A 22,867-nucleotide genomic window follows, 5' to 3' on the forward strand; every position below is an offset into this window, starting at 1 on the left:
AAGGAAGGATGTGCTGACCTTGGAAAAGGCCCAGAGGAGGTTCACAAAAATGATTCCTTGAATGAAGAGCTTGTCGCATGAGGAACAGTTGAGGACTCTGGGTCTGTACTCGTTGGAGTTTAGAAGGATGGGGGGGGGGGTGGCGGGGTGGGACTGTATTGAAAGTTAGAGGATGCTGCGAGGTCTTGATAGATTGGGCGTGGAGAGGATGTTTCCACTAGAACCAAAGGGCACAACCTCAGGGTAAAGAGCCAATCCTTTAAAACAGAGATGAGGAGGAATTTCTTCAGCCAGAGAGAGGTGAATCTGTGGAACTCTTTGCTGCAGAAGGCTGTGGGGGCCAGGTCATCAAGTATCTTTAAGACAGATAGGTTTTTGATTAATAAAGGGATCAGGGGTTATGGGGAAAAGGCAGGAGACTGGGGATGAGAAAAAAAATCAGCCATGATTGAATAGCAGAGCAGACTCGATGGACCGAGTGGCCTCATTAAAGGCCTTGTTGGCTTTAAGGTGCACGGCATCCTGGGAGGTGTAGCTCTATCGGCCATGTTTGGACTACAACACCCACAATGCAGAGCGGCACGCGCATGTATGTTACGCGCGGCGGGCTCTGTGAGTGGATTGGAGGCTGCGCTTGAAGGTGGACGTTAAAGGTGGCTGCCCGGGGGAGCTCCGGCCACGGAGTGGAGGGCAAGGTGAGGAGTTCGGGGAAGGATTGGCCAAACCCTGGTTCAATCAGCTTCACTGCTGCGTGTGGAACTTAAGCGGAAATCGCTTTTTTTGCTTAAGTTTGAAACTTTCTAGGTCGTAATTTCCCCGTTAAATTCCATGGCGGATCATTTGGTTTCAGTTGCTGCCAGGAGCAAATAGATGAATTTAACTATCGGTTCCGCACTTAAACTTGATGTCATTTGATGGTCTGTCAGTGAAAGTTCCCTCTGCATTTCTTAAATGCACTCTGTCCACAACAGAACGGCTGAATCGATTTTGAAAAATGACTTTGAAACTTATTTTAACTGCAACATGCCATGTTATTAGTATACAGGATCCCTGACATCAATTTCCATATGTAAATATTAATGACTTCATGCATTTCATAAGTACTGGTTTCCAAAAGTTATATGCTATGGCACCTGCTCCAATAAAGGACATTGTAGTAGGATGTTAACTATGTCTCTTGAGAAAGTATGCAATAGAAATCTGTACATTGCTACATTTATTAAAAACATCAAGGTATTCTGGGGATATTGCAAGAAAATTGTCTTCAAGTAGAAAATCAGTGCTCTTGTGGAATGGGCTTGAAAGACTAAATGACCTATCCATGTGCCAAATATATTTTTATTACTGATTTCTTTCTCTAATTGGAAATATTTGTCTGCTCTTGGATTTGGCAAGTTTGCTTTTGGGTTGATAGCTGCAATGCTTCTGTTTGGTACTCATGATGTGAATGTGCCTCTTGTGAAGTAAAAAGCCATAGTACCCACACCAACATCGATAATTTGGTACTGAGTAATGAGTTTCTCGTCTATAAAGTTCAAAACCAGATTGAAATGCAACTTTCTCTAGTTCTGTGCTGCTGTTTTAATCAGTTTTAAAATTGTGTTTATTTTTTTCCTATTCTACTGGAATATGGAAGGTTTTTTTTCCTGATCAACTTTGTTCCATGTTTATATTTACAGTGAAATCCTGATACTTAGTGGTTACAAGTGGAATACACAAATACTACTTGCCTAGAATGATTGTGACCAAAAACTATAATTGGCTGTTGTGTTGAGCCAGAGGCCAGAATGTTGGATTTGATATGTTTAATTGTGAGTTGCTTCCAGCTGAATACCCTTTAAAATACTGCAATTGACCTGTGTCCCAAATTTTCACCCAACATCAAAAGTTTGTTATCACAGTTTACACACTGTCAGTAGCCACTTGGGATAGGTTTAGGCACTTATAACGGCCATTAGAAGTTACAGGAGGGAGGCCATCTTGACAAAATCCTATTTCGGGAAAGAGTCAGTAAACTTTCTGAAGGAAGGAGAATTGCATATATCCAACTTCTTTGCATTAGACGGATTTGAAAAAAATAAATTGAACTTCCGTGGGAGAAAAGCAGAATTGTTGTTTTGTTATATACATGCTTTGGCATGAGTCAGCAACTTTTTGAGAAGGGCAGAAAACTGGACAAAACTAACTTTTTGGTTGCTTCTAGGACAAAGATGAAGAGTAGCAGTGTGTTTTACCTTGTCTATACCTTGTCTCTAATCTTTGGTCTACTTTGTATAATATTTGTGACGACCTGGTGCAAGGGCTACAGGGGTGGCTTTGCCTGGGATGGAACAGTGAAGATGTTTAATTGGCATCCTGTCTGCATGGTGACTGGGCTTGTTGTCCTTTATGGGAATGGTAAGTTTGGAATACATTATTTTTCTAGTTTGCTGATTTTATATTTCCTCTGAACTACCATTTCATATTTTAATTCTGCATAAATGAGACTTGCCTAATTTTCAAACTTTAAAGCATAATTTTAATGTTTACATCAGTACTTGCCAGCTGTAAATTTCTATAGTTTACACCATGAGAGCCAATCTAGCTATAATCATAGCTGCAGCCTCTGACAGCACTTGATTATATCAAACTGCTGTGGAAAAATTGAACAAAGATGATTCACAGTTGCAATTTGGACCCCAACAACAGAAAGAAACCTTGCCCAGTCATCTCTAAAGTCCTCACTAACGTTTAGGAACATGTGCTAAAATTGGGAGAGCTGTCCCACAGGCTTGTCAAGCAACATGATTACAATCTCAGACTCTCCCATGCCACCATAGATGGTAACTCAGGAGGAAGTGACCCTGGAAATAATCAATTGATTCTGCATCAGATAAAACATGGGCAAAGAAACATCCTGCTTATTATAAGTGCCCTCTCAACTCCAGAATCATGCCTCATCTATGTTGAAGATGACTTGGAAGAAGCACTGAGGGTAGCAACGTCACAGAATGTATTGTGGGGTGGTTCAGTAACATCATTGCTGGCTCAGTCCTGTAGGATGTAGCCAGAAAAGGCCTGCAGCAGAAGGCAACAAGAGGGGGAAAACCCTACCTAACTTTTTTCCCCAAAAATATACTTTGTAAGCATAAATTTGGAAACATACATTACAAAATGATGACCACACAAAAAGCAATCAGGCTCATGACATAAAGTAACATTGAGACACTTCAGTACAGTAAAGGGAACATTTTGGATATTTTACAATGGTCTTGCATATGTTACTTTAAAGGTTGTCCACATTTGGTAGGAGTGACCATTGCATTGTCCTTGTGGAGCTGAGGTCCCGTCTTTACATTATGGATAATTGGGCAACTTAGGCTAGTGAATGGGCTACATGATTTAAAATCTGGCTTGTTCATTAGTCACAACCCCATGAATAAGATTAAATATATTTAGTACATACCAAATATTTCAATGTCTATATTAACAGAACTATTAACTGCAAATAGTTTAAAAACAAAAATGTTTACACTTTAGATAGCACAGCTGCACCTTTTTCAATTGCCTTTGGTGGGGGGAGGGGGGAATGACATAAATGGAAATCATTGGCATGTGGGCAGTGTCAACAAAATGTCTGTCTCGTGGACTGCAATTAGAACCCAGGTCTCATTGAATCCCTACAGTACAGAAAGAGGCCATTTGACCCATTGAGCCCACACTGACAACAATCCACCAGGCCTTATCCCTGTGACCTCACATATTTGCCCTGCTAATGCCTCCAACTTGTGCATCCTGTGACACTAAGGGTTGATTTGGCATAGCCAATCCACCTCACTCGCACATCTTTGGACTGTGGGAGGAAACCAGAGCACCTGAACCTGTGCAGATTCAACCATTGACAGTTATCCAAACCAGGAATTGTCCCTGGTACTGAAGCAACAATGCTAATGACTATGCTATCATGCTGCCCAATATGGCCCCTAAACTGCAGGTTTTCCAATAACGCCAGCAGTTCAAAGCTGGGCAACCATGAGGAGCTATGGGTTAGCAGCAAAATCGTAATTCCTCTGGCCCAGCGTATCCTTCAATCAGTCAGTACAGTTGAGATGGGAGAGCCACACTTGGTTTAATGAGGGAGTGAAAGCTGAGCTGGCTAAAGTGAATTGGTAAATTGAGGAATGGATTAGTAAAGATGCTGTAATAAACATTAAGGGGATATTTCAGAATGCACAAAAAAGGGACAGACCCACTATCTGTGGTTAACTAGAATAGTTAAAGATAATATCGAATTCAAACAAAAAGCAAATTTTGCCAAGGTAAAGCTTTGTAGTTTATCAGTATGATCATGCCAGAAACATCTATCCCCTCAATGTCAAAATAGAAAAGTTATTGGTCTAGCTTGGCTTCACAATATACCATGGGTTTCTGATGTGGTAACCTAGCAGTACTGAGTAAACTGATAGCCTACAAGATTGAGGGGCACGGACGGAGTGGATAGTCAAAGCTTTTTCCCAGTGTGGAAGAGTCAATTACTAGGGGGCACAAGTTTAAGATTCAAGGGGCAATGTTTTAAAGGAAATGTAAGAGGCAAGATTTTTTTGAGGGGGTTGGTGCCTGGAATTTGCTGCCAGAGGAGGTGCTTGAAGCAGATAAGATGGTGACTTGAAGGGCATCTGGATAAATACATGAATAGGAAGGGAATGGAGGAATATAGTCCTTGGTAGGGTAGGAGGTTTTAGTTCAAATAGGGATCGTGGTCAGTGCAGGCTTGGAGGATGGAAGGGCCTATTTCTGTGCTATAATTTTCTTTGTTCTAGACTGGACCAGTTCCCAATGAACTTCATCCTACAGTCTTAAAATAAGTGGCTAGTGAGATAGCTGATGCATTAGTTTTAATTATTAATCTCCTGTCTTTTGGGGAAAATACCATTTAGGTTGGAGTTGCATTTGCTTTCTTTCTTTCTCAAAAAAAGAGGCAGAAAGTGGGGAAACTATGGGCCAGTTAGCCTAACATCTGACAATGTTAGTTGTCATTGAGCTTATCCAACTGCCCCAATGAAATTGGGCAGCGTCAACATGGTTTTGAGAGAGGAAATAATGTTTAACCAAGTTATTGAGAAAGTAACTTGTTTCCCTTTATCCACAACACAAATGAATATACTGTATTTGGATTTCCAGAAGGCATTTTATGAAATGCCACAAAGATTATTCTGAAAAATAAAAGCTTATGTTAGGGGCAACATATTTTGATGTGGATAGAAGATTGTCTGGCTAACAAGAAACCAAAGGCAACAATGGGTCTTTTTCAGGTGGACTAGATGTAAAGAGATCAATATTGGGTTGTTAACTGTTTGCCATTTATATAAATGATCTGGATGAAAGGATGGTTGCCAAATTTACTGATGAAGGTAGGAAAGTTAGTTGTGAAGAGGATAAAAATGTAGTTGGGTTATGGGTGTGAGCAAAGATTTGGCAAATGGGATAAATTGTCCATTTTGGCAGGACAAATAAACAACAAATCTAAATGGTGAGATTGGGTGTCTTTGTACATTTATTTGAAAAGATTAGTATGCAAGTACAATTAGGAAAACCAATATTTGAAGGGAAATGGAATATAATAGGAAGATTGTGTTTCAGTTGTACAAGGCACCAGTTGGACCACTGTGCAGTAGTGGTTTACTTGTACAAGGAAGAATATAATACATTGGAAGCAGTTCAGAAATAGTTTGCCTGACCATTGGCCTAGAATGGGTGGGTTCTGTCGAGGGAAGGTTAGACAGGTTGTGCTTGTATCTGCTGAAGTTTAGACAAGCAAAAGACAACTTGATTGAAACAAGATCTGGAGGAGCCTTGATAGGATGTATATGGAGAGGATGTTTCCTTTTTGTGGGAGAATCTCAAACAGGTTACTGTACTTAAAATAAGTGATAAGATGGAAATATTTTCACTGTCGAGAGTCTTTGGAACCCTTGCTGACAAGGTGATAGAATCAGTCTTTAAATATTTTTAAGGCCAAACTAGATAATTCTTCAGTGGGCCATTACCTTGATCAGATTGGCCATTATCTTGTTAAATGGTAGAGCAGACTTGAGGGGTTGAATGTCCTGCTGCTTGTTCAGATCCAATAAAGTATGGAGGAGTATGGCAGGTGCAGATTTTGCAACTTAATGAAGCTATTACATGGGACTAAATGGCAGCAGCATGTGATACAGCCAAATGATTTCACAACAGCTCTGGTCAAAACTCTGCAGTCTTAATATGAAGGTGGGGAGATTAGAACTAGATGACGGATTAAAGAATGCAGTGAAGGCTAGGGTCATTAAACTTATTCAAGGCAGAATAAAACAAATTTTTGCCATCCTGTTGCCCCTGCCCCCTGCACGTGAAGTTAACACCACAACCCGATCCACCACAAGTATGAACTTGCTTCACCAGTCCAGAGAGCTGAATGGCTTCTATTCAAATCCTATGGTCCCAGGGAAATGTGACTTGGCATTTATAGCCAGTATTACTGCTTCCTTGGCCTGCACATTTTTCTGCAGCCAACCACCTGTAAATTGTCCCAACGCCAAATTGCCAAGTTCCAGCTTCTGTAGCTGGCCAGTCATTTATCATTGGAGGGCCTAGTAACTAAGTGTTTTAATTATTTCCTACCAATGCTAGCTTACCTTTTTGATATTCTGTCACTGGGTGATCATGCTATGCCATAACACACAAGCCTTGCCTCTGAGAAAACAGTTCACATTCACACAATTATTGGTGGCCCTTAGATGGTTATCTTCGTCTCTGACAAAAATGGAGGACTAGCACTTTAGTTTTACAAATAAACTTGTATGCATCTGATTCTCTGCATCCTTGTTAACACCACCTTTTTTGCAGGGAAATCCTATAGTGTCATAATACAAAAGAGGCTCAGATATGAAATGCTTTCAGCAAACTTGTTTAATCCTGGTGTTGACAAACCCAGAATTCCTATGCTGAACACAGTTCAACCAGTTGTTTAGCTTCAGCTACATAATGAGATGGGGGTGCATTTTGCTAGTGCTGCATGGATGATAATTCCCATCATTAAGCTGTAATCATTTGGATTAAATGTTATTATGCCACTTGAGTATGGGTAAGTGTTGGTGAGAACTACTTTCTGGATACCCAGTGATGCCCTGATGTTAAATGCAAATGCATATTCTTTGCACTACAGGACATGTGTCCTTTTATCTGGAACCTTTTGGGGTCATTTTGGTTTTTGGACACTGCACATGGGACTTGTGATAGCCTAGCCTTACGTAGGCTTAAGTCTAGGTTAGCCAAGTGACTGAAATGAGTAGAAAAGTAAGCTGTACCACTGACTAAAAGTATGATGCAGCTAGCAAGGTTTGTGTGGGTCTTGTACTGTGCGAAAGGTCTGTGGTTAATTTTAGATGTGATTGGAATCATAGATTGAGAAAGGATAATTGACCTGTATAATCACGTGGTAGGGCAGCAACTTGAGGCTAATCACAGGTGGAGCTGATCATCCACACATGGAACAGCCTCTTGAGTGATCGACAGGGCTAGTTCAATCCTATTGATTTTAACTTGGGAGTAGTATGAGGGCAGCATAGTGGTTAGCGCTGCTGCCTCAGTGCCAAGGACTTGGATGACTCTTGGAGTTTGCACATTCTTCCCCCTGTCTGCATGGGTTTCCTCAAGAGTCCAAAGATGTGCATGTTAAGTGGATTGGCCTTGTTAAATTGCCTCCTTAATCCCAAAATATGTAGGTTAGATAAATGTGTGGGGTTATAGCAAGAGGGCATGGATAAGATGCTGACTGGGTGCAGATCTGATGGGCCAAATGGCCTGATTCTGAGTGAACAGTTTTCTGCACCTTGATGGATCCAGTCCAACAGGAGGTGCATGTTCATATACCTACAACACCAAATGTGTTTAGCCACTTTCTCTGCTCACCATCTTTCACCTTGAGCAGAAAATTGCCAGCTATTGATGTGGGAAAACCCCTGCCTGTATTTTGCATTTGGGTTAATAGTGTGAATTAAACCCATCAGGAAATTAATTTGTACATCGTGTGAATAGGAGTAACTGTAACCTGTTCTTTATTCCAGCCATTCTTGTATACAGATTGCCCTTCACCTGGTCCAGCAACAAGTTGATCCTGAAGTTTGTTCATGGTACATTGAACCTTGGTGCATTGTCCCTAGCTGTCATTGGGTTACTGGCAGCATTTTGGTTCCACAATAAGATGCACATCCCCAACTTGTACTCTGTGCATAGCTGGGTAGGATTTGCAGCAGTCATTCTCTTTGGTTTGCAGGTAAGGCAATGTTTAAAATGTAGTTATTTTAAATCTTTCAAAATAATCCCTCATTGGCAAAACGAGTGATAGCTTGCTAACTTGCACTCAGTTTCTTGCACCTAACTTCTGCTTAAGGATGCCTGAATATTTGTATTTCTCTTGTCTTATTTTTTTCTGAATAAATGTAGTGCTATATACACAGAATCTATTCTTAACAGAGCTCTGAATCACTGCTGCAGCTACATTTAGTCTCGTTTCTGACATTAAGGCAGTGAAATTTCCAGTTTCAGTTATTCCAAGAACTCTTGATGAATTGTGCATGTCAATACTTCAATGAATTAGTCTTGTTTGAGGTTCCTCTTCAATACAAGGCTGATATGATTCTATCCCCATTCTCCTGCCTCCTCCCTGTGACCCTTATCCCCTTTTTGATCAAGATCCTATCTATTTCTGTCTTAAAGACACTCAATGACCTGGTCTGCACAGCCTTCTGGCAATGAGTCCCACAAATTCACTGCCTGAAGAAATTCCTCCTTATTTCAGTTTTAATGGAGCATCCCTTCACTCTGACATTGTGCCCTTGAGTTCTAGTCTCTCCCACTATTGGAAACATCCTCTCCACATTCAGTCCTCTCAATATTCTGCAAATTTCAATTGGATTCCTTGATCATTCTATACTCAAACAAGTATAGACCCAGATTTCTCCACTGCTTTTCAATGACGAACCCTTCATTCTTGTGGACATCCTTCCTTGAGTATGGGCCCAAAACTGCTTACAATATCCAAATGGAGTCTGACCAGAGACTTCTGCAGACTTAGCAGTATATCTCTGCTCTTGTATTCTAGTCCTCTAGGAATGAATGCTAACATTGAATTTGTCTTCCTAATTGCCAATTGAACCTGGACTCCCAAGTCCCTTTGTGCTTCAGATTTCTTAAGCCTTTCTCAATGATCAAAGCCATCTGGTATCTGGGCTATTCTTGCATGAAAAGGTATTTGGCTGAGCTATCAGGTTGCATAGCAACACCTTTTCTAACTCCAATTTGGGCAAGATTATGCTCTTTAATTCAAATTCCTCATTTTGTTTGTGTCCATCCTAACAGCTGCATCTTTTTGCATTTTTTGTTCATATGTGCGTTTTGACTGTCATTTGGGGCCTGAATTGATATTTGTCAAATTTTTCTGTCCTCACTTTGACTCCTCTTTCCAGTTCATGCCAACTTCTTTTCTCTGCACCATATTTTGGCCCTCTATCCTTATTGTAACCCATCCTGCTGCCTGAACGCCTATTGCTATCCTAGACTTCAATCTTTTCACTCTCTTGCCACCCCTCCTTGTTACTTTTTCTTCAAGCCCATTAGTATCTTGATGATAGCAAAGATTTAACTAGCAAAAAAGATAAAGAATCAATATAGATTAAGATGAGATCTACTGGTAATGGGGCATACTAAAAAAACCTCCCAATGGATGGCAATTAAAAAGAAATAAGGTCAGCAAATATATCTAGTGAATAACAAGCATAAGAATGTGTATGGAACTTGTATAGGACCCCGAGCAGCCATGCTGCATATAATCTCGTCTCCAACTATTTTAAAAGCCAAGCAGCTAGTACCTTTAAAAATCCCTTTGTACTATCTGGAAAGATTGAGAACAAATTTTATAACCTGATCAAAGAATGGTCTTAAATTGACTTGGTTGCATGGGATTGATGTGGGAAAAATGTTTTCACTTGTGCAAGATTCAAAAGTGAGCTGCAATTAGCTACTAATTTAATGGGAGATGGGATTTTACTTTACCCAAAGTGATTAGATGTGGAACTCTCTCTACCACAGGAAATAGTTAACAAATAGAGGGAACTAGGCAAGTTCATGGGAGAAAAGAAAACATGTCTAGAAATATCAGGATTAATTAGTAGGGAATTCCTGCAACATTTGGCTGTTGCTGTCCTCTCCTTTCATTGTGGCTTCTCTGCTCTTGTGCTTTCTGTCCTTCTCATGTGCAACATCCACAAAGACCCAATAGAGATGATTTCATCTGCATCCCACCTCCCCACCATTGTCTGATTTGAGGTGCAGAGGAGAGAATCTCAAGAGTCAACTTCCCCATTAGTGTACAACTTAATTTGCCATGATAGTTGTGCAGAACAACTTTTTTTAAAGTTTATTTATTAGTCACAAGTAAGGCTTATCTTAACACTGCAATGAAGTTACTGTGAAATTCCCCTAGTCACCAGACTCCAACACCTGTTCAGGTCAATGCACCTAATCAGCACATCTTTTAGAATGTGGGAAGAAACTGGAGCACCTAGAGGAAATCCATGCAGACACACTGGGAGAACATGCAAACTCAACACAATGACCCAAGCCGGGAACCAGACATGGGTCTCTGACGCTGCGAAGTAGCAGTGCCAACCACTTTTGATACCCTTCTGCCCAGTGGAACCTTTCTTTAAAAACACCAGGTGAAATTTTACTGATTTGTACTGCCATCGATGGGCAGAGCAAGCCAGTAAAATAACGCAAGAGCTGAGAAATCACGATCATGCCCGATTTCAGCTCAGAATTGGGCAAGAAGCTGAACAATTTTTTAAATGCATTGAAATGTGTTTAGTGAGCCAGGCTCCCAGTCATCCAGGCTCACTTCTCTTTATGGCCTCGCCAGGAGAGGTCCTTGCTGGTGAGGAAAACACCTGCTCCCCACAAAAGGAACAGTCCAGTTGACCTTGCTGGTGAAAATTGAGCCCTCCCTCACCCCTGGAGGCTGAGGGCAAGGGGTGTCCCTTAGGTACTGATGGCTGGGCACCATAGCACTGCCAGGGGTGGCCTGACTAGGGGAAGGGGGCTGGCTGCACACTCTGCAATGGGATTAGAGGGCCTGCTCTCGCTCTACAGTTGTGATCAGATCTGTGGTGAGGGCTAGAAGCCCATGCATGGTGGGGCACATGATCAGCAGTGGACTCTGGTTGGGGGGTAGAGGAAGCTACGTCTCCAACCCCTGTCATTGCTATTAAGCATGTGCAGAATCAGGGGTCTGCACATGCACAATAGCTCTCTCTACATGCTGGTTGACAAATTAAGCCCAGCTCATTGCCTACAGCAGCTAAAAAACAGTCTATGCACCATTTTTGTTAATGATTTAAGTGCATAAGGTTAGGCACGAAAACTCACCCAAAAAAATCAGGAATCAGCTAGTGAATCATTTTCACACTAGCTGAACACAATTGGGTAAAATTCCACCCAACAGGTCTGGTAGCATCTGGTAATGTTTCAAGTCCAGCACTTTCTGGTTTTTATTTCATTTCCAGCATCCACGGTATTTTATCTTGGTCTGAAATTTGACATTAGTCATGATATAGCTCCTGATTATGTGCACAATTGAACTTGGCTGCAATGCCTTGCTAACACCTATTCAAGGCCCAAACAAATGTCTTGCATAGTTGGGTAAATTATTCAAATGCTACTGATCACTAGCATGAATCAATCCTTTCCAGAGAAGATGACAATTTGGAGGCATGGAACTTCAGTTGTTTTAATTTGAAAATTACTTGAGTAACAGGTTCTAAGCTCTCTAAAGCGAGTAGTTTGGATAAAACGTTCAACTGAATTGTTTTGTTTTGTTGCATTTGAGATTCTGAGCAGTTATTTTGTAGGTTTGCTGTGTCTTTAATATACCATTAATCCGATTGACGTTCTGAAATTCCCTTCCAATATTTCCTCACATAACAAGGATCATGCTCCCTTTCCTGCAATGACTTCCACTTGAGAACTCTACCTTAGATGGCTGGAATGCTTTTGCCACTCTTAACCTGACTCTCTTTCATCCTAGTATACATCATGATTCCTTCACTAATACTGTCAACCCTCAGTCCATTGGTGTTTAGAGGGACTAGCCAAATGAATGGGTACGAAAATGTAGGTTGTGTCATTATGTTCATTTTTTGTGATATTCTAATATGTTCCTCCTTCTGATTTACAGTGGCTGATGGGATTTTTGGCTTTTTTGCTACCCTGCACACCCATCTGGCTTAGAACTGCATACAAAGACCTGCATGTCTTCTCTGGACTTTGTATCTTACCAATGACTGTTGCTGCTTCTGTATCGGGGATTAATGAAAAGTTAATATTTGTGCTGTGAGTAGAATGTCTGCTCCTAGTTTTGAAGTTGTTTATCCATTTTTAAATAAGAGGTCACTTCATACTCTTTCCCTTTGATTAATTACTGTTGTCAATCTCTTGACATCTTTTGGCTCTTGGAGAACCACAGTAGCTATACTGTCCAGTGACCCCTGCTGGAAGTATCAGGTTTAATTGAACAATGCTTGATCCTAATATTCTAACTAGTCTTCTAAGAAGGCTCTTGTGAATAGTTAATTGAAAGATGTGAGGTGGCTGCTGCTTATTTACCTGAAATAGATTCCAGATTCATGATTAGAGGTTTAAAAAAAAGTTTGGGTTCCAGCTAATGCACAGTAACAATGTGGGGAAGTTTTTTTTAGTTGTGGTTGTATTTTAATTACTTTATCATAGACAGATGGATCTTAAACTGCCTGGACCCTAAGATTTTCACTTTAAGATACTGTTTTTAAAATCTACCTCTGCCACAGAGCTATTAGGACAGTGACTTCAAGTTTGGTCACAGTGTCAAGTTTTATAAAACACACTTTTTAGTGCCTTAGAATAATTACAGATGTTGACATAGAAAATAGAAGCAGAAATAAGCCTGTGGTAATGAATTGCACACATTCACCCTCTGGGTGAAGAAATTTCTCCACTCCAGTCTAAAAATTTCCAATGACAACCTAGTTCTGGATTCTCCCACCAAGAACATTCTTTCTGAATCTTCCCTGTCTAATCATTTTAGAATTTTGAGATCCTCCTTCTAACCTCCAGTCTCTCCTCATACAACAGACCTGCCATCCCAGGAATTGGTCTAGTAATGCTTTACTGCATCTCCTTTGGATAAGGACATCAAAACTGCACACAATACTCTAGGTGTGGCCTCACCATTGCCCTATACCATTGCTATTCCTATACGCAAATCCTCTCACTATAAAGGCCAACATACCATTTGCTGTCTTTACTGCCTGCTGTACCTGCACACTTACTTTCAGCAACTAATGCATGAGGACACCAAGGCTTCAGAGTATCCACCCCTCAATTTACACTTGTAACTCTGTCAGAAGTTCTCAACCAGATGTCTTCAAAGAAAATTTGGACAAACTGAAGCTGGTACCAAATATTAGTGATTGGGCCTTGAAATGCCAGCCAGTGGCTCCTTGGGAATTGGATTATTGAAATCGGAATGTTTTTTCAATCGGTGGGGAACCAGTTCAACTTTAGTTGGTGGACTGACTTGGTTTAATGGCAAAGGCGGCTAAAATGTCAAGCTTATCCATTTGCTTGTTTCTTGATGTAACACCTGAAACTTGAAATCCTTGGATGCTAAATTTAACTGAAAAACCAGAACAAGAGCCTCTAACTCAGTTAGCCCCTTTGGCGCTCAGGGTTGAGGGAAATAATCTTCAAACAAAGATAAAAACATGGAGAGTGGAACTGAGGGGCGAATAACATGAGAACTAGGAGCAGGCAATTCAACACCTCTTGTCTGCTGTGCCATTCAGTGTCATCATGGCTGATCTGATCTTGGCCTCGTTGCCACCTTCCTGCCTGTTCCCTATAACCCTTCATCCTGTTAGTTAAAAACCTATCTGTCCTCAAATTTGTTTGGTATTCTGGAGTTGAGAATTCCATAGATTCATGACCCTTTAAGTGAAGTCATTCCTCTTTTATTTTAAATCTACTGCCTTAGCCTAAAACTATGGCCCCTCATTCTAGAGTGTCCAACAGAAGAACATCTACCCTCTTTAGAAGAGAGAGAGGATCTCAAAATTCTAAACTCCAATGAATACAATCCTAACTGTCTCCTCCAACAAACCTGCCATTGCAGGAATCAACCCAGTAAACCTTAGCTATGCTCCCTCCATAGCAAGGACATCCTCCCTGCCGTAAGACCACCTAAACTGCACAATAATCGAGCTGGCCTCACCAATGCCCTATACAATTGCAGTAAAGCATCCTTATTCCTATACTCAAATCCTCTCTCATGAATCTAGTGAACCTTCTCTGAACTGCCTCTAATACATTTATCTGTCGTCAAGTAAGGGGAGCAGAAATGTCCAAGTCCTCCAAATGTCATCTCACCAATTTCCCTATACAGCAATCTCCTACTTTGTACCTTTGGAATTTGCCTGCTTTATTACGTGTAGCACTTGCATCATGCACAAGGACACCAAGATCCTGTTGCACTGAAGCAGTTTGAAATTTCTCTCCATTTGGACCAAAATGGATATTCTCTCACTTGGCAGATCTCACCTAACCTATCCTTTCGTAAATTTCTTAATTCCTCATTGCAACTTAATTCCCCATCTACTTTAGTGTCATCTGTAAATTTGCTTACAGTACATTCTATCCCTGGGTCCAATAACTGCTGACAGGAAATGCTATCCCACACCCCATTCTGGACATGCATTTCATATGTCTGCAGAAATTGGTGCTGAAGTCCCCCAAATGTCCACTGTCTCTCTGGCATAATCACATGATTTAACATGCTCCAGCCATTTGGCTAATGTAATCCATCCTTGTGACCTATTGCCTTTCTAACCAAATGGAAAGCAAACATGTTATGACCTAATTGGATGATGTTTGACTTGCAGCCAAACAGCTATTTTCCATATTTGTCTAGTCATATTTTAATGACTTTGTATAATTGGTCAAAGAAAATGACAACCTGTGCCCTGATTTTTTTTTTTACCTAGGATTGCATGCCAGTGTGCTGGTGGTTGATTTTTGATTTGATTTTTCAAATTCCTGAAAACCCAAGCCGGTTCTGGAGGGTTAGCAGCCTTACTCCTTTCCAGCACAAAGTTCCAGGCTGGTTATCACCTGGTGTAGTTTCTACTTGAGAACACAAGTAGCAATAGGTCACACACCCCCTTGGGGCTGCACCACCATTCAGTACGATTGTGGCTGACTTAATTGAATCTGGAACTCTTATCTTCTCACCTGCTCCCTACTCCAACCTATATCTATCCTTAAACATTTTCAATGACTGTCTCCACAGCTGAGGTAGAAATTAATGATCCCCTCCCCAAATGGGTGACCTCCTTAATGTTTCCCCACCAAGGGAAACATCCTTTCAGCATCTACCCTATCAAGTCCTCAAGATCTTCTTTCAATAAGATCACCTCTTTTAAACTCCATTGCGTAAAGGCTGAACTTTTCCATACAAGACAAACCCGTTCACCCTAGGAATTGTCGAGTAAGCCTTCTCTGAAATGATTCCAATGCACGTAGGTCAAAAGTATACAAAGTACTCCAAGTGCAGTCTCACCAATGTTTTGTACAGTTATAGAAAGAATTCCTTATTTTTGTACTTTGTCCCCTTGAACAGAGGTGTTATGTCATGTTTTTTTGTTTCCCTCCTTTCTTGAACAGAGGTGTTTTATGTTTGTCTCCTAGATCTTCCAGAGTTGAAGGGATTTTGGAGATTACAACAAATGTATTCATCATCTCTGACACTACTTTAAGATATTGGGATGCAGGCCATCAGCTCCAGGAAATTTGTTGGCCTTTTGTTCCAATGGTTTGGCTTGCACTTTTTTTTCCTCCAGTGATTTTAATTTTCTCATTCCCTTTTGATGGTCTACTGGTTTTGGATGCTTTTTGCCTATGGGTGCAAAGCATTTGTTCATTATCTGTGCAATTTCCTTGTTTCCCATTCTTAATTACCTGAAAACGGGGGGGAAATCCCCTTAGTGTGGTAAGTTTTTTGATGGCAGAATGTCAATCACCTTCTTGAACTTAATCTTTTTCCAGTCTTAGTCCCCAGCTGTGGTGAAGAAATACACATTCTTGTTGAGGGGGTTTAGCAGAGGTATGCTTGCTGGAATTGAATGTGCCTGGTTACTTGATCAAATCACATTTTGACCAAACTAATTTTAGTTGTGATTAAATAGAGCAGATTATGTTCTGCTATTCAGGTGAGATATCCAAATCTTGGAATACTGGTGCTGAGCAACAATTTCAAGTTTTGCATTATGTATCTTTATTTGTAGAATTCTTGTGCAGTGTTATAGTTCTGAATTTTTATGAAAGGTTGTGTATCCCTCAAGGGGAGGGGAAAAAAGCATTGAATCCCTACTTTTTGAACATAAAACAAATACTTGACTCATTTGTGCACAGTCTACCTCAGAACAGCATTACCTGAGAATTGACTAATCATTGGCTGGGGGGAGGTAAACAAAGTAAAAATTAAAAATAGAATAATTTTGAACTGCAGGTAAAAGTGTCTTTATATACTCCTGTTTTCCCTTAGTGATGCTCCAAATTCAACTGCTTCTTACAAGAATCTTCCACCTGAGGCATATTTGGCTAACACTTTGGGAGTGTTGCTGTTGTGTTTTTCATTGACTGTAGCCTGGATGCTCCTTAAACGTGAATGGCAGCGACCAAATACACATGCATTTTCACTCAGTGATGCCACAGAGGTAACTTGTGAAAACGGATTCCGTACATTGCATTTTGTCTTTATTCAATTTGTATACTGTGCAATGATAATTGTTAAGAACAGAAGTGCTAATGTTTCCTTCTCCACACCACCTGCTGTCCTATGTATAATCCTTTACTGGATGTAGATCTATTTGTATTTCTGCCAATGCTCACCTTGACCATTAGGTACATGAGCTATTGTAGAGTGAGTGGGGCTGACTGCTTTTGATGACCTACCTAGGAAAGTGACAAAGCTGTTCCCCTCTGCTTGTTTCTTTTCTGACAGATTATATGGATGCAGTAGTGTGGTTGGTTTGGTCCATTTTCCTAACACTTTTTGAAGGTTTCCATGATGGGAATAGATAATGTAGCAACATACTCAAAACCTCATGGAAATGCATAGAAGTGTGATTTCTGTATTAATAGTTCTATTTCCACTGCATGTCAATCTTGAACATACAGAAATGTTATCCTGGAACACTTACCTGTAAATTCACCTAGCACATTTTTGTGTTAAACTAGTGCAATAAAGCAAACATGCAAAACAAAACTCCCCAGAACTGGGAATCTTAGTCAGACATGCATGTTTTTGTAAATCCATTCTGAGACATCTGTCCCTACTGACATTTACATCATTGACAACACATTGTCCCCCTGGGGTCACATTCTAAATGAAGAGCCTTGGTCACTCAGTTAAGGAAGTGCAGGTGAAATCTGCGAATAGCTTTTCAGGCTGTATATCAGAACCCACACTTATTTAGTATTTAACAACATTGACTTGTTATTCTATTGGTATTTATCTAGTTCCAAATGTTTTAAAACCTTATGATACAGAAATGTGATGACTGACTAACTTGTACGTTACTGTTCCTGATGATGTACTGCTACTATGTCTGGGATCTACAGTATAGATGTAGCAGCTTACTAAAACTATACTGATTTTTTTTTTAAATGGGGTGCTGATGAATCTGCTGGTTCTTTCAAAAGAATAATATTTAAGCCAAAGGCGCTATATCCAAACATTCTTGATTAAAATCATTTCCTGATGGTTTAGTGGGGGTAGACATGCCTGCAGTACCAGAAGGTGACAGATTTGATCAATTTGTGCTTGTTATTAATTGGGATGATGCATGCACATATTCTGCTGGCAATCATTGTAGTTTGAGTGCCTAACTGGGTGAGGTTCAAAGACTGCCAGCTTCTGTGGAACAAAATGAAACTAAAATATTATTAGACTATTTTGACCGCAGTAGGAATGAAATTACATATAGGGGGATATAGCAGGCCTTACTAAACATTGTAGGCTTGGGATTCCGTTTTTGCCTCAGGGATGTTACAGTCTTTGCCTGTTTAATAATGAATTTTTTGTCTCCACAGGCATTTAAGTCCACCTTGTTGACCAGCAAGGGGCATGCATGCGGCAGGTTGTAGTGGGCTGCTCTTGGATGTTGCTTCGGGAGTTGCCTATTGCTTCATGTCGTTAGTGTGCTTAAACTGGACCCTCTCGAGGGCAACATGACAGCTCAGAGACTATCTCTGTTGCTGTGCGGACACATGGATTTGGGCCTGTGTCTGTGGGAGTTTGCGCGTTCTCCCCGTGGTTGCGTGGGTTTCCTCCGGGTGCTCCGGTTTCCTCCCACATCCCAAAGATGCGCTTTTAGGCTGATTGATTGGGTAACAAATTGTCCCTATATTGGACCTCCCTGATCCTCGCACATTAGGCGTAGACTAAAATCATGAATAGGTCACTGAGACAATGGGACGGCGGCGTGGGCTCGTTGGGCCGAAGGGCCTGTTTCCCGTGCTGTGGTGTTCTTTGTAAAACAAAATTTTAAGAAGTTCTCCATCTTTTCAAAAAAAAGGAAGATAAAAGCAAAATACTGTAGATGCTGGAATCTAACTAACAAAATGCTGGCAAACCTCAGCGGGTCTGTGGAGAAAGAGCAACCATTTTGAATCTGAGTGACCCATCAGAGCCCACAAAGTATTAATTTCAAAGATTGAGAATAAATTGTTTAATTCCAACACTAAATTGGATTTTGGCCATTAAATTAAGGGTTTTTAAAGTGTTTAGGATGAAGAACAATTAATTTTCAGGGAACATTGACTGTCAGTAGATGTCTTCAGTGAATTTAATAAATGGTACACAGGAAGTATTTGTGAACATGCATTTTGCAGCAATCAGGTTAATACCACCTAATTATGTAGAGTAATTGTACTAACTCATTTTGACATTCATTTATATTGTAATTCTTTTTTTAGCCACTTCTGACTGAAAATTAAATGAGGAAATTGGTGATGCTTGTGGATACAGTTGAAGAAACCAGTACATTTGCACTGCTGAATTAACAACAATTCATTGTGGGTGTCTTGCCCCCAGAGCATTGATTTTTTTTTTCAAAGTAGCTTTGGTGCTAACTGCATTTAGCAAATCTCAAAACAGGCAGGATAAAGATTTGATTGAGCCAAGTTGATATTTTCTCTGCAAAATGAATTTAAACTCCATAAATCTCTTAAGAAGAGGGGTAGGATGACTTCTATCTACGTTGCAGTTTGGATTTCTGGTCAGTTTGTTCAAAAACTGGGCTTTACAAGTAACCAACTTAATTAAACTGAGCTACACTTTGCATTTGAAGGTAGCAACTCTAACTCAAACATGAAAGTAAGAAACTTGAACCCTTCTCTTGTTTACTGGAAAAATTCAATTAAATTTTAACTGGTCACCACTTGAAGCAGCTGCACTGATGTACTTTTCAAGTCTGCACTTAATTTGTGGAAAGAGCTGTGATGGATGTGGCTGGTTGAAGAAAATAACACAAGATTGTAACCTTGAGCTTTTAAGTTCTGCACCACAATATAGTGAATTATTTAGCATGCCTTTTGAACTAGGCTTGAATTTGTAGTCTCTGTCTAATGTTGTGATATGACCACAGTTCAAAAGTTTTAATGATCAATATTCTGTTAAAGCTCAGTTAGCTGCACAATTACAGCCACAACATTTGCACTTTACCTGATTTTTATTCAAGCACAGCTTTGTAATGTGTTCATGGAAGCTAATTTTGAGAACCAAAAATTATTTTTTTGGTTTTAAATATAAGCACTTCTTAATTGTAAGAATCACTCATTTGTATACAACCATAAGATTCCTGATTTATCACTTGTGTGTATTTACTGTTAATAAGCAACATTATGGAAGTCTAATAAATAGATTCAATCTTTTTGCCTTGGGCACCAACATCAAAACTTGCATCCTGTCTTATTTAAGTGGAGTAAGATGTTAAGACTTGTGGTACTGGATTCAAGTCAAGTGCTCCATTTTGAAAAAGGGCATCTTAAGAAATTAACAAAAAACTGACTTGGATTGAGTTGAAAACTGCCAAGGATTGATTCTTGAAAACTATAGCCATTTTTAATCAATGTTTAGGACTGCAGGACATTTCAAATGCTTTACTCAAATTCAAATTGTTAAATGTATACAAAATAGCCAGGTCTGATTTTTGTTTGAGGCTTAACCATTGAGCAGAGAATGCCTGCTTTTCACAATAATGCTCAGGCAGATTGGTGTCTACATTGCTCCTGCTGCTGACCATGACCCAATGAGTTCTGCTTATTTTTTTGATTTCTTATTGTCACTAGTACTAGAATACAGTGACAAGTATTGTTTCTTGTATGCTATACAGACATACTGTGCATAGGAAAGGAGTGTGCAGGATGAGTCAGTTAGCTAGGGTGTTGCAAATGATCAACTTCAGGTAGGACTGTTCAAAAGTCTGGCAGCAGGGAAGAAGCTGTTTTTGGGTCATTTGGTACATGATCTTAGACTTTTGTATCTTTTTTCCAACAGAAGAAAGGACCATATCTAGGGTGCGTGGATCCTTGATTCTGCTGGATGCTTTTGAGGTAGCAGGAAGGGTATAGTCAATGAATGGGAGAGTGGCTTGTGTGATGGACAGGGCTTTGTTCATTACCCTTTTGTAGTTTCTTGCAGTCTTGGGCAGAGCAGGAGCCATACAAAGCTGTGATACAACCTGAAAGAACTTTCTGTGGGGCATCTGTAGAAGTTGGTGAGTTATAGCAGACATGCCAAATTTCCTTGGCTTCCTGAGAAAGTAGAGGCATTGTGGGCTTTTTAAACTATAGCATTGGCGGAGGGACCAGGACAGGTTTTTTGTGATCTGGACACTGAGAAACTTGAAGCACTCAACCATTTTCGCTTCAATCCTGTTGATTATAGATGGGCATGATGTGGAGGTGCTGGCGTTGGACTGAGAAACACAGTAAGAAGTCTCTCAACACCAGGTTAAAGCCCAACAGGTTTGTTTTGGTAGCAAAATCCACTAGCTTTTGGAGTGCTGCCCCTTTGTCAGGTGATTGAGTTCTATTCACAAATGGCATATAAACACTACAAAATAATGATTGGAATGTGAGTCTTTACAGATAATCAAGTCTTAAAGGCACATACAATGAGTGGAGAGTATTAAGCATAAGTTAGATGTGTATTGTCTACAGACAGGTCAGTTTGTGAGATTTTGCAAGCCCAGGCAAGTCATTATGGGGTTACAGATAGTGTGATATGAACCCAAGATTCTGGCTGAGGCCATCCTCATGTGCAAAACTTGGCTATCAATCTCCGCTCAGCGACTCTGCACTGGTGGCCTTCACAACTCACGACAGCACAGAGTTGCTGAGCAGAGACTGATAGCCAAGTTCTGCACATGAGGATGACCTCAACCGGGATCTTGGGTTCATGTCATACTGTAACCCCCATGACTTGCCTGGGCTTGCGAAATCTCACTCACTGACCTGTTTGTAGACAATACACATCTCTTTAACCTATGCTTAACGCACTCTCCACTCACATTGTGTACCTTTTTAAGACTTGATTTACCTGTAAAGACTGGCATTCCAATCATTATTTTGTAAATTGAGTTTGTCTTTTATATGCCCTGTTTGTGAATAGAACTCCCAGTCACCTGACAAAGGGGCAGCACCCCAAAAGCTAGTGGATTTTGCGACCAAATAAACCTGTTGGATTTTCACCTGGTGTTGAGACTTTATCATTAGTCATATTCTCCACTATGCTTCCTGAAGTTGACTGTCGTTTTGCTGACACTGAGAACAGTAAGTGTGTAAAGGAGTATAGTAGGGTTGAGGGCACAGCTTCGTGAGGCACTGGTGTTGATTGTAGATGGAGGTGTTGCCTATCCTTACTGATTGATTGTGGACTGAGATAGGAAATCTAGGATCCAGTTAGAGGGAGGAGCTGAGCCCCAAGCCAGAGTTTGGAGCTGAGTTTTGTAAGAATAATGGTGTTGAAGACTAAGCTGAATCAATGCAAAATGTTTAACATTTTATACCAGTAAAAGAACACAAACCATCGTATGGATGAAGACGTTGGATGTCTGGATGGGTTAATCAAGCAGAGGGGTGAACAGCAGCCAGAAGGATGTCAGAAAATTAGTTATGTTATTGGCAGTGTTGGAAACCCCTTGTTTGGGTTTATGCATATTATGATTACTGGAAATTAATTCTGAAAGTGAGTCACCACTTAGCCGGTCCAGTTAAAATATGGGCACTGATAGATCTATTTCTCTTTGAAGTAACTTTTTTAAAAGTAAACATTTTGCTGCTTTTTAGACAGTTTGACGTCATATCCTAAGTGCAAACAGGAAAGTCAGGAGCGTACAATGTAAAACAAATTAGAGAAGACAAATTTGTGGAGGAGATTAAAGACTAGACAACCACATAAACAGTGAAGTAATATTTGGAACTTGTGGTTGAGTGTAAATGTACAATTGCCATTCCCAAAAAATTTCATTTGAAATTGTAATAGCAACTTATTGACTGTCATGTTGCTGTTAAACAGAACCAATGGCAAAGAACAGTTGGGTTAATAAATTAGAGCATCTAATCATTCCAGACACACTCAGGAAAGTGGAGCTAAAGCTGCAATCAGATCAGTCATGGACCAGAATTTTCTAATCCTGTACACCCTGCCGCTGCTGCCAGTATGAATGGAGAATTTGTTGCTTGGTCAAACCTCCATTTG

General features: G+C 40.3%; 1 protein-coding gene across 2 annotated transcripts; it reads left to right on the plus strand.

Moving 5' to 3' along the window:
- The first annotated feature begins 610 nt into the window (after positions 1 to 610).
- Positions 611 to 20,055, plus strand: LOC145343889 (lysosomal membrane ascorbate-dependent ferrireductase CYB561A3-like). Of its 2 annotated transcripts, none has more exons than XM_080190377.1 (6): positions 611 to 695; positions 2,204 to 2,397; positions 8,082 to 8,290; positions 12,248 to 12,402; positions 16,646 to 16,817; positions 19,081 to 20,055. In XM_080190377.1, exons 2-6 carry the CDS (start codon positions 2,211 to 2,213, stop codon positions 19,099 to 19,101), a joined length of 744 nt encoding a protein of 247 aa, XP_080046503.1. In that variant the 5' UTR covers positions 611 to 695; positions 2,204 to 2,210; the 3' UTR covers positions 19,102 to 20,055. The 2 variants fall into 2 exon arrangements, with proteins under 2 accessions (XP_080046503.1, XP_080046502.1); XM_080190376.1 differs by lacking the exon at positions 611 to 695 and adding an exon at positions 720 to 1,069.
- The last annotated feature ends 2,812 nt before the right edge of the window (positions 20,056 to 22,867 follow it).

Source organism: Carcharhinus amblyrhynchos, chromosome 6 (assembly GCF_965287045.1).
Source record: "Carcharhinus amblyrhynchos chromosome 6, sCarAmb.v2.hapA, whole genome shotgun sequence".
Classification (NCBI taxonomy): Eukaryota; Metazoa; Chordata; class Chondrichthyes; order Carcharhiniformes; family Carcharhinidae; genus Carcharhinus; species Carcharhinus amblyrhynchos.

What these genes read in the sequence shown, in the direction of transcription:
- LOC145343889 (XM_080190376.1), top strand. Translation starts at nt 1,029, where the DNA reads ATGTTATTAGTATACAGGATCCCTGACATCAATTTCCATAT. An exon ending in CCTGACATCAATTTCCATAT is followed by an intron (nt 1,070 to 2,203) that starts GTAAATATTAAT and finishes GGTTGCTTCTAG; the next exon opens with GACAAAGATGAAGAGTAGCA. An exon ending in GAAAAGTTAATATTTGTGCT is followed by an intron (nt 12,403 to 16,645) that starts GTGAGTAGAATG and finishes GTTTTCCCTTAG; the next exon opens with TGATGCTCCAAATTCAACTG.